Raw genomic sequence first — 12,763 nt, 5'->3', positions numbered from 1 at the left:
TTCCATCCCCCTGATACATTTCTCAGTTATTTAGATCTTCAGTGTGTTTCAGAAAGGCTTATAGAGTTTTGCACATCTTTTGGTAGACATTTCTGAGAATCCTATATTTATTATAGTTGTAAATGCTGTTGTATAATTTTTTGCTAGTGTATAAAAATTACATATGATTTTTAACATTAACCTTTTATTCAAACCCTTTTTAAACTCCTTCATTATTTCTAATAATTTGTATATTCGTTTTGCATTTTCTCTATAGACAGTCGTAACATCCATGATTACAGACGGTTTTGTTTGTATTTATTTTTCGGTCATAGAGTTAAGAATATAAGTAGTGATAGTAGGCATTCTTTTCTTCTTCCTGGTTTTAAAAGGGCTATTTTAAAACTTCATGATAAAGAGCGAATAAAAATGCTGAGTTTTTGGAACCTACCTTTTATCTGGTTAAGAATGGTCTCTTCTGTTTTCCCTATTTGGGGGGGGGCGTGTTTTGGGGTTTTTTTTTTAAATCCTCACCCAAGGATATTTTTTCCATTGCTTTTCAGAGAGAGTGGACAGCGGAGGGGGGAGAGAGAGACGGAGGGAAGGAGGAGGAGAGGGGGAGAGAAACATCGATGTGGGATAGACACATCAATTGGCTGCCTCCCGCACGGTGCCCTGAGAGACCGGGGATTGAGCCTGCAACTGAGGTACATGCCCTTGGCTGGAATCGAACCCAAGACCCTTCAGCCCATGGGCTGACGCTCTAACCACTGAGCCAAACTGGCCAGGGCGTTCTGTTCCCTATTTTGCTAGGAGGTTCTGTCATGGAATTTTACCAAATGATTTTCTGTGTATCGAGATAATCCTAAGGCTTTTTTCTTTTAATACTTTAATGGAGTAGATCATATTATAGGCTATTTTCTAACATTACTCTAACATTATGTCCTTCCCAATTCTTTCATGATGTATTATCACTGGATTCAACTTGATAATCATTGTTGAGGTTGACCTGAGATTTCTCTTTTTTGAAAAGGGTTTTTAATTGATGTTATGCTGGCCTCATAAATTGAGTTGCTGAATAATCCCTTTTCTGTTCTCTGAAAGAATTAATATCAGAGTGAGTTATTTGTTTCTTAAGTACTTGGTGAAACTGGCCAATAAAGCCATCTGGCCTTGATATTTCATTTCTGGAAAGATTTTTGACTACTATTTAAATTTTTCTAATGGTTATAGGATGACTCATATTTTCCAGTTTTTCTAGTTAGTTTTGGTAGATTTTTATAGCCTAGAGAGTTTCCTTTTCATTTAAATTTGATATTTATTGGCATTTATTTTAAATGGTAAGCTGCCCTTACACTCTTTGCAACTTAGTGTTTACATATTTTTGCACTTTATTTTACTTGGTTTGCTAATTTATGTCTGTGTCATGAGTGAGTCGGCCTCTAATTTCTCTCTTCCAATTTCTGTCACCCGTCGCTATCAATATTATAACTTCTGAAGGTGTATTTATCTTTCTCTATTCTTCAGAAAAGTTTGTAAGAAACTAGAATTATCTGTCTCTTGGGAGGATTTTTAGAACTCACCTGTAAAATTATCTGAGTTTAGTGTTTACTTTGTGGGAATATTTTCTAAAATAATTTTTTTATTTTTCAATTATAATTGGCGTACAAAATTATATTAGTTTCCGGTGTACAACCCAGTGATTAGACACTTATATAACTTACAATGATCACCCTGATAAATGTAGTGCCCATCTGAAACCATACATAGATATTACAGTATTATTGACTATATTCCCTATGTTGTACTTTAAAGATTATTAAAATTTTTTAATTTATTTTTTTATTGTTAAGAATATTAGGTATCCTCCATTCCCCCGATTGCGCCCCCACCTGGCTCCTGCCTTCACCGCACTATTGTCTGTGTCCATCTTTGTGGGGATATTTTAAATTACTTTTTCTATTTATTTAGCTCTTTTGACATTTATATTTTTGTAGGGATCTGTTTCACCCAGGTTCTTCAATTATTGCCATAATATTTTTACGGTACTGTCTTATCTTTTTAATCTGTGATGGATCCATAGTATGTCCTTTTTTAAATTTTAATATTTCATTAAAATTTTATTTTAATGTATAGTCATTACACTATTTTTCTAGTTAATACTTCCGTGAGTTTATTTTCATCCCTAATATTGTTAATTTGTGCTTTCTTTCCTGGTTCATCATTAGTCTTGCCAGAAGTTGCTCTGTGTTACCAATATCTTAATTTGGTTGCCTACTTTATTAAAAATTAGCCTTTTGAAAACATGTAAGTAACATGTTAAGGCTACATATTTCTTTTCTTTACTTTTTTTTAATTTTTATTCTGCTTGATAGTGTTCTGCTCCCCGGATTCCGTAGGTTCTTGCCTTTCCTCAGTTCTGGAACATTCTGCCATTATATTTTCCTGGCTTCCCTACCTCCCCACCTGTCCTCTTTGCCTGGAACTCCGGCCGTGTGCTAGACCTTCGGATTTGCCTTCTAGCCTCACACGCCTCCCTGTAGGCCTTGGCTTCTGATGTCCTGTGCTGCGCTGTGTGTAGCTTATTATTAATAGACCTCTTCTGTTCCACCGCTTCTCACTTCTGCTGGTTAAACTGCCTTAGCTCACTTATTCCATCTTTTATACAAAAATTTCCTTGTCGGAAATCATATTTGGTTCTTTCTCAAATTGGTTAATTTCTGCTAAGACTCTCCTGGTTTATTTGTTTTATGATCCCCCCCCCCCCTTTGTTCCTTTAAATATTTAACACAGGTTTATTTTGTGTTCTTTCCCTGATCATTCCCGTATCTGAAGTGCTTGCTGGGGGATCTGTGTGTGTTGACTCTCGTCAATGGTGGGGGTTTTCTGGGCTTAGTAATTTTTAAATATGATCTCATTTTTGGTTTATCTTGATTTATGGGAAACTTGGAGACATCAGACTGTAACAGCTTCTCTGCAGAGGGCATTTGTTTGAGCTTCAGGTGGGCGTTGATAACACTACTGATCTGGAACTGTTCAGCCCTGTCCCAGTGTCTCTGACTTAATCACGGTGTCATGGTCAGCCCCCACTCCTTCCCCTGAAGTTGAGGACCTTTGCAGGTTGCAGAATAACACATGTACTAATCCATTCACATAGATGTTTGAAACATGTAAAACTAAATACGTGGTCAAATGTTCTGGGCAGTATTTATGTCTGGGCTAGGATGGCCTGGGATTGGAGGAACATAGAAAGAAGGCAGGAAGTGGGCATTTTTGTACTTTTTTAGACTTTCGCGATTCTTTTATGACCTTCCTCTGCCCATTTTTCATTTTTCCAAACAAGGTGATCGCTGACATGGAGGCCCAGGTGCACAAGCTGCGAGAAGAGCTGGTCAGCGTGAACGCGCAGCGCAAGCAGCAGCTGGTGGAGCTCGGGCAGCTCCGGGACGAGGAGAAGCAGAGGGCCGCCCGGGACCACGAGGCCGCGGTCAGCAAGCTCAAGGCCGAGTCCGAGAAGATGAGGTCGGAGCTGAGGCGCACGCACGCGGCCGAGACGGAGCTGACGCTGGAAAAGGTAAGGCACCGCCTCAGCTTCCCACGGGCTTGGAAACCCATGTGTGAAAGCCGCGGCTGCCGCCCTTGCACTTCATCTCTACGAGGTGCTGGCATAGACTTATGGACATTAGACATTAGAACCAAATGTATGAGCTGTTCAAATGAGCAATTTCGGCGTCTTGCTGTATGTCTAAGCACCACTAAGATAACACGGGGAATTTCCTAACCTTCTCATTGACTTTCATTGAAGGGATTGCATGGAATATCCCATTCTATAGTAATTAAATACACATTGTGACAAAACACTGTTAGAATACTGTCAAATATTATACTGGTTAGGAATACTGGGGCTGTAGCCCTCTTTTTTTAGGTTAAGACTAAGCTTCAGGTCTTTTCTAGATTGTCTAATAATTATTTCTAAATTTATAGTTTTTATAAGTTTAACATTTATGGTGACATATTTTCCCAGATTGAAATTTCAGATTAAGAAAAGCTTCTTTAAAATTATATATTTTTGAAATAAATATCAATATAATGTTTACATATTTGGGGTTGACTTATGTTCCAGGAACACTCTCAAATACTCTTTCTTTTGATGTTTTGGAAAGGTGTAAATATTTTAATTGGGGAGTAAATGTGAATTGTTCTTAAGCATAACAAGTGTAAATTGTCCCTTGAGTTTCTTAAAACCAATCTATATCCTGGGATAAAGAACTTGAAAAGTGTAGTTGAAGAATCTTCTAATTCTGTTTCATTTTTCCCTCTCTTCTTCATCTCTAAATGATTTTAAACCTTCATAGTGTGTATAACACCATGCTAGGCACTACACTGATTTTACAGGGGTCAGGATCCTAAGGTGCTTACTTTATAGTAGCTGAATTCATCTGAGAGTCAGATTTCAGCCAACTGTGCCCTTTGCAGCTTAGCTCTGAACCCAGAAATGTACAGGAAAAGGTCTCTAAAGGGGCGGGAGGGAGCCAGGCTTCTTGGAGGAACAGTAAGGAGGCCAGGGTGGCTGGAAATGACGACTGAGGAGGAGGAGAGGTCAGGGAAGAAACCTCAGAGGTGGACTGGTCCTGTAGATGCGTCTAGGCCTTTGAAAGGGCTCTGCTTTGACTCTTGGCTTGGCAGGTTTAGAGCAGAGGAATGACATGATCTGACTCACATTTGAAAGGACCTGTCTGCCAGCTAGTGCTGAGAACAGACTGAATTGAGGGCAAAGAAGGAAGTAGGGAGGCCAGTTTAAAAGCTATTGCAAGAATTTAGACAGATGATAGAGGCCTGGGCCTTGGGCAGCAGCAGTGAAGGTGGTAGAAATGGATCAGATTTGGGTAATGTTCTGAAGGTAGAGCTGACCTGATGTCTTGTTGGTTCAGATGGGAGGGAGAGGAGAGAGAGCTGTCGAGAGTGTTCCAAGGACTTGCTGGGGCCAGTGGACAAATGGGATTACCTTTCACTGGTAGGAAGAAGAGTATAAAAAGGACAGGTTGGGCCACTCGGACCGTGGTGCAGTTGAGGGTGTTAGTGATAATTCCAGCAAAGCAGTATGAAATGATATTTTGATGCTAAAAGATACAGTTTCAGGAAGTAGGGACATTTCCTTCTATGGAATAGCTTTAGTCCTCTGACAATAGCAAATAAAAGAGAAGCTAATGGAGAGCGAAGGTGTTACATGTACCTTCCTGGTAACTCTTGCACACACCTCACCTTGCCTTTAGTCATCTCCGCCACCCACTCAGAGTACTTCTGAGTAGATAGTCTCCAATGGCACAGATACAAGTGCAGCTCAATTTAAGCAAAGCCAGATTCATAAAACATACAACTTAGGCCTTGATTTTCTTTTATTATACATTCACATTTTAATAGATGAAATTTCTTTTTACTAGATGAAATTTTTCAAGTATAAGTTTGTATGTGTTACTGACAGTTTACAGGTAGTAAGAAAATAGTATTAGAAATCCTGGGTAATTCTTGGCAAACATTTCTGGAGGGTTTTCTATATCCCAGGAAGGCATTATCCCAGGCACTCTGGGGACACACAGAAAAAAGCAAAAAGAGGCACTATCTTCAAGGAGATTCTAAGAAATAGTGACTGCAAGACACACACACACACACACACACACACACAATTGTAATGCGAGGTAGAGTGTAAATGGGGGAAGAATTGTTTTCTGCTAAGGCCATTGGGGAAGATTAACTGGAAGAGATGTCATTTGAACATAAGTAGATGTGGAAGATGGTATTTGAAGCCAAAGGAATGACAACAGCAAGAGCAAACAGGACCATGTACATGGCTTAGGGGTTCACCAAGCAGAGTGGCTGGTGATGAGGCTAAAGGACAGCTAGGGATCATTGAAATTCTCCAAAGCTGTGATAGGTATTTTAGCTTCACTGGGGGGAGAGTGAGAAGCTACTGAAGATTTTAAGGTAATGAAGTGTCAATAGCCAAGTGATTATTAGGAAAATCTGCCAGTGTTGGCAGGGTGCCCCAGCAGTAGAAGTAGTTGGTGGGAGATTAATCCAGGCGAGAGGCCCCTGAGGGCACACTGGAGGTGAAGGAAGGTAGTGAGAGTACAGCAGTGACGATGGGCCAGAGGAGACACACTTGAGAACCACCTCAGAGATGGCATTGGTTAGAGTGGGTAAGTATAAATCAACCCTCAAGCCATTGGGAATGTAGGAGAACTTTCTGGTTTGGATAAGAAAAAAACGAATTCAGTTACAAACATGTTGAGTTTGAAGTGCCACCACCACACCCAGCTGTGATGTCCACTTGCTATTGAAGGAGCATTTACAGGTAATCATAAGAGAAGGCAGGGCCAGAAAAAGCAGCTGTGTGAGTCACCTACAGAGAGGGCCTGTTCAGGAGGGAAATGGAACGAAAACAGCCGTGAAGGAGGAGCTTCAGTTAAGAGTCAGGGAGGAAACAGTCAGGGAAGGGTCATCAAGGTCAGAGGAATATGAAAAGAATGTGCTTTCATGGAAATAAAGGAAGAGAATATTTAGAAAGGAGGATTGTCAAGAATGTGACAGGAAATCAGGAGGGAGGAGGGCAGAGGTAAGGTCACAGGATTTGAAACTGAGAAGTCATTGATGATCTTGGACAGAGCGCTGAAAGTGATAGTATGGACAGAAACACGGTTGCAAAAGATAAGTGAGAGAGTAGTGAGAAGTGGGGACTCGTGAATACTCTATTGTTTTTGGAAAATCTGATATTAAAAGGAAGGTGGAGTCCCAAAGAGCAGCAGGAGTTAAGGAGAATATATCTTTAGGCTGAAGATGTCTTGAAATACAGGAGAAGGAACTGGTGGAGAGGAAGAGCTTAACGATGCAAAGAACCGTGGGTAATCAATGGCTGTGACCTGAGAGGAGGGTGCGAGTGCAGCGCAGGCCCCCCTCTCCCTGTGGCTACAAGGATCCAGCCACAGAAGGCACTGGTGTGTTTCTGGAACGCACCTTGCTCTCTCCTGCCTTCAGGTCTCTGCACCTGCTCCCCCCACCCCCCCGCCTAGAATGCTCTTCTCCGAGATTTTCCATGGCCACCCATCATCATTCTCACCACCCTGCACCCCTCAGTGTCCTTCCCTGACCCCTCTGTCTACAGCCTGGCCTACCTCTACCGTCTTGCCTTTCCCTATAGTCTTCAAAGCTCGTCTCACTATCTGAAATCATCTTTTAATTTTTTTCGCTTTTTTATTTTTTGTTTACCCCCATTGGAACGTAAGCTCCATTAGCAGCACCTGGTCTGTCTTGTTCATTTCTGTACCTGTAGCATCTAGAAAACTCGGCACATGGTAGCATGGCCGTACGGGCCTGGAAGGATGAAATTTTTCTGAATTGAACTAAAAGCACAGGAATACAAGAAGCTAGAAATGAGGGTTTAGCATGGTAATTTTAACTAACGTGGATAAAAGTTAATCAGAATGTGAGGACTTGGCAGAGAAAGTCTAGGGAATGGGACAAGAGCCTACGTGGCCTGGTGTTTACCACCTTGAGTTTTGTCCTTGCTGAGTTGGTGGAATGAGCCAACCCCAAAGTCCATATGATAAAATGACAAGTGCTGGGCTCTTGATATGAAGATTAATTTGTATTTCTGATTGATAAATGTTTTTACTTAACTAGTAAAAGAGTTTAGTCATTTCCAAATGCAGTGAAGACCTGGACATGGGTTCCCTAAAACAGTCCTTGTTAAATATTCATTTTTAAAGCTCCAAGATCATCATGTGTGGTGCCTGGTTCAAAGCAGGCATTTTAAATGCTGTGTGAACAAAAGAATGGTGCTGAACTGAGAAACCCAGCATAGCCACTGTGAATAGTACTACAAATAAATAAAGAATTGTTACTGATTTATCCAAATGTGATTTTAACCCGTTATAAATACTTCAGGTAGGATAAAGTATATCTTTATAGTCAAATATTTAATTGTTTTTTAGTGCTGTAATTTCCTCCATATTACTTAAGAAGTTAAACACATAGCATAAGTCTTTTTATAGATGTGGTTTTAATTTTTGACACAAACTAGACATTTGAGTTCTTATTATAAAAGTTTGAATTAACACTAGTGGGTGGTGGGTAATTCTGCTGCTAGAGTGTTTTGTCAGCATGCATGTTACTTGAATTCTCCTTGTATCTTATAAAAGGCTTAATGTTTTATCATGTTTAAATAAATCTGAAAGTTAGAGTATTTGCTAACAGTCAGAATAGAGGGGTTTGGAAATTAATTTTCTATTATTAAGTATAAAATTGAGGTTTGGAGAGGAGAAGAGGATGGCACCTGAATGATAAGTAATCTAAATGTCGCAGCCCCGTGGGTCGGGCTGTTCTGGGAGCCCTTACAATGGTAAGGTCATAAAGAATTCCCAGTTCCACAGCCTCCATAGCTTCTGCCACTGGCCATTTAGACCTGGGTGATATGTTCAATGGCTTCGAGGGAAGAGACATGTGAAATACCTCCACAAGGTCAAAATTCCTGAAATAGAGAATAAATGATTGACGCTTGCAACCTGAAAGCTGCTTTTCTAGTCTTTTAAAATCTTTCAAACCAAATTGAAACAAAGCCCATAGAAGATGAACGTTTGAAAAATTAAAGAGCATTACTAAGTGATGATAGTGGGGAGTGTTCCGAAGACTGATGAAAACTTCGGTATTTAAAATGTACTGTTGTTGAAGAAATCGATTCAGCTATTTTTAAAGTAACTTTCCTTGAAATAGAAGATGCTTTAGAAAACCCGGAAAACAGAGAAGACTGTGCAAGTCCCGGTTACCACCATCCTGCAGAGAAAGCCAGTAGTAATCATTTGATGCGCATGTAAATTAGCCATGCTAACTGAGATCGTGCTTAACTGTTTCTTTCACTTTTTTTAAAGTTTGCTAAGAATATTCCAGTGTCATTGGAAATCCTTTGAAAAGATAGTTCTCATTGTTTCATGATATTCCGTTCTATCAGTGTAGCCTGATTTACTGAGGTATTGATTTTTAAGCATTCTCAGGAGTGAAGCTGAATATTTGCAATAGGTTTGTTGTTCACGTTTCATTCCTGGACTGACCAGGTCACCTTCTCGGTCAGTTTCTCTTCTATCAGCGTCTTCTCAGCACCTTCACGTAAACTCATTTCATGTTTAGAATGATAAAACTCTTGTCTTTGTGGCAAATACGTGTTGGTATTTGCCTTTTAATATTACCCTTTTATGATGCACAAAGAGACTTGGTTTGCATGTCGTGTGGTTGTCCATTGTGTCCTTTGTGAGGTCTTCATTATAAGTAGTAGTTTCAAGAGTCACAGTTTGATATTTAAAAGCATGAATACATCACACATTTTCTACACGGTACTCTACTGAGTAAAAAGCGCTTATGAAATTGACATAGCATTTACCAGCCTGGGCTCTGGGTCTGTAATTTTAATGGTATCTGAAGGATTATACTGGAATTCTGCCAGCCTGAAGTCATTAAAAGGCTTTGAGCAACAATTCAGCATCTTTTTCAAATTTAAGAAAAGCTCCATATGGCATAATTATTCAAAGCTAAGGTCATAGAAACTACTTAAACCTTTGAAATTTATAATTAAAGGATTAATATTAACTTATGAAGACATTGTCATTTTGGCTTAAAATGGATTTTTAATCTCAGTTCTGTTCTCTTTACTTTGATCTTTTCCTTTTTTCCTTTGCTAAAAAATATAAAATTTTTATGCCCTTAAAATTTTAAACTAAACGTTATCCTCAAAGAGTTTAGATTTATAAAAATTGATTGATAAACAACATCCAGTATGGTCTTTACAATATTCCACAAAGGTGGATGAATTTGAAATTTTCATTTTCATCTGGGTATATAAGCCACAGCTTGAGCTAATGAACTATAATGATACCTCTAGACATAAAAATAAATTCATTTACAATAGGAAAAACATGAGCAAATGACAACTTGGAAAAGTTTGGGTGTTCTCAGAGTTTTATACCACGGAGTAGTGTGATCTTAGGCTTGAAAAGATCTCTCTAGCTGTGTGAGAACAAAGGTAGGAAACCCAGGAAGGGCATTGAGTGATCTGAGTGAGATGGTGGTGGCTTAGACCAGAGTGGCACCAGTGGAGGTGGCCAGATTCCTGCTACACTTTAAAGTTGGAGCCAACATGGCCTTGACAGGGGACGTGAGACCAAGAAAAAGTGAGCCACAGATAAGCTTACACATGGGGAAATGAGGAATTCCATAGTTCCTCTCTGAGGGATGGGATTACATGTGACATTTAAATCATATTGTTCAGCCTTTTCTAAATGCTCTACATTTTAACCACTTCATAAGCTAAACAATAATGTACAAAAGTCACCACCTAGTTATACTGTTGTCCTGCCCCTGAGCCCTAGAGTATCTTCAACCTGACTCCCCTTTTCTGTCTCTGGAAGACCTGAGTCACAAAGAAAAGGACATTAGCTGACATCAGAAACTGAGCTGAGGGATTGTGATGTTACCTGCCCCTGCCCACCCCTACCTGAGAGGCTGGGGGTTCTCAAGTGCCCTATCCCCTGGCCTAGTCAGCTTCCTATCAGGCCGGGGTGGGGTGCCCTTGTTAGCATCAGAGAAGCCAGTCTCCCTGGCTGCAGCCCACTCACAGGGCTCTCCTCTTCCCTTCTGCCATCTTAATGGGGCCAGAGGAGATTTGGACCCCACTGACTTTAGACCACTCACCTCCCAAGGAAAGCCAAGCCCCAGGTCTGATAGGAACGGAAGGAAGAAATAGTAATGACCCCGAGACACAGCAGGCTGGTAGTCCGAGGCCCGGGAGGGACACAGGACCATCTGGCCTCAAAGAGAAGGTAAGACTGAGGCACCCTGTGTGTTCCTGAGACAGGGATCTTTCTAAACATCGAATCTCACTGGGGGCTGGATTAGGCACCAGCCATAGGAAAACAGCCTCTACCCTCAAAGAGGGTTATTTCAGTGGTCCGGGATAAAGGAACAAAGGAAACCGTGATTACATGGGACTGAAATTAGAGTCATTGTCTAGATCTGTGGGACACCGCGCCCGGGAAACACCCAGGACGGTGTCTGGAAGTATGTGGGGAGGGGTAGAATCAGGCACACCCTTCTGGACAGGTAGATTGTAAGCTAATGGCGTTTCCCTCCCTTACTTAAAAACTTCCGGAGGGCCATTGCCCACAACAAAGGGAAGTTGCCCAGCTCCTTAGCCTTCTGACCAAGCATTTGCACAATCCAATTTTTCTTCTCCTACCTTTCCTTTTTTCTTATTTATTTTAATCAAGTTAATATTTTAGTGTACAGTTGAGTGGCATTAAATCCATTTAAATTGTTATGCAACCATCACCACCATCCATCTCCAGAACTTCTTTCATCTTGCAAAACCTAAACTGTACCATGAAACACTGGGTCCCCATTTCCTCCTCCCAGCCCCTGGCCCCCACGATTCTACTTTCTGTTGCTGTGTATTTGACTCCTCTGGGGACCTCATGTGAGTGGAATCAAACAATATTTGTCTTTTTGTGACTGGATTATTTCACTTAACATGTCTTCAAGGTTCATCCCTCTTGTAGCATGTGTCAGAATTTCCTTTTTAAAAAAGGCTGAATAATATTCCACTGTGTGTATATAAGACATTTTGCGTATCCGTCCAGCCAGTGAACACTGGGTTGCTTCCAGCGCTGGCCTATTTCATGCATAACGCAGATATGGGTATGCTCACACAAATAGCCGTTTGAGTTCCTGCTTTATACCCAGACGTGGAATTGCTGGATCACATGGTAATCCTATTTTTACTTTTTTGAGGAATCAGCCCTACTGTTTTCCATGCTGCTGCACCATTTATAGTCCTACCAGCAGTGGGCCAAGGTTCCAGAGCCTCCACATCATCACCAGCGCGTGTTGTTTCGTTTTTGTAATAGTCATTATAATGAACATGAAGGGGTAGCTTCTACCTTTCTTAACTGGCTCCCGTCCGCAGACACAGCCTGCGCTGTGCCCACTCCAGATGGGCACAAATTTCCACAAATAGGCTGGGAGCAGTCTCCCTTGGGGGCTTCGTGTATCCCTCTCTGCCTGGGGCGCCCGGGGAGCTCTTCCTCCTCACTCAGCAACGCCACCTGTCCCTGTCTTGCCTTCCCTTCCAACTCGGAAGAAGTCGTGCGCTTTCCTCTACTCCTATAACTCTTCATTCATTCCTCTCTTCGTAAAACAATTTTTATCCAGATTAATTTATATATAGATCATGTATAAATGTTGAAAAAATGTCACCACAATCAAGATCAAGAAGTGTTCCATCACCACCAATGTGTCACCAGACCCTTTGTTGTCAACCCCATTTTCTCACCCTTGCTCCAGCTCCTGGTAACCACTCACCCATTTTCTGTGACTCTAGGTTTGTCTTTTCTGGAATATATACGAAATGAATCATTCAGTGTATGACCTTTTGAGTCTGGTTTCTTTCCCTTAGCATAACCCATTTAAATTCATCCGTTGTTGTGGGCATCAGTAGCCCATTCTTTTTTATTGCTAATAATATTTCATTGCACGATGCACCAGAGTTTATCCATTCTCCTGTTGGAAATATTTGCATTGTTGAACATTCATATAAACGTTTTGTGTGAACATAAACTTTTTATTTCACTTGGGTAAATAGCAAGGAGTGGGGTGCTGGATTGTATGTTAAATACATTTTTTAACTTTATTAGAAATTGCCAAACTGTTTTTCCAAAGTGGCTGTATCACTTCGCATTCCCATCAG

General features: G+C 40.8%; 1 protein-coding gene across 1 annotated transcript in view; it reads left to right on the top strand.

Annotated features, from left to right (window-relative positions):
- The window catches only part of CEP112 (centrosomal protein 112), a 217,300-nt gene that overhangs the window by 124,663 nt on the left and 79,874 nt on the right, over window positions 1-12,763 (top strand). The window contains exon 21 of the mRNA XM_081162815.1: window positions 3,323-3,553. Coding sequence (XP_081018941.1) covers window positions 3,323-3,553 — 231 coding nt within the window. The remainder of the gene's footprint in view (window positions 1-3,322; window positions 3,554-12,763) is intronic.

The sequence above is a fragment of the Miniopterus schreibersii genome (genome assembly GCF_964146895.1).
Source record: "Miniopterus schreibersii genome assembly, chromosome: 16".
NCBI lineage: Eukaryota > Metazoa > Chordata > Mammalia > Chiroptera > Miniopteridae > Miniopterus > Miniopterus schreibersii.
Note: the sequence above shows the minus strand (reverse complement) of the source record. Positions and strands in the feature narration are given on the sequence as shown.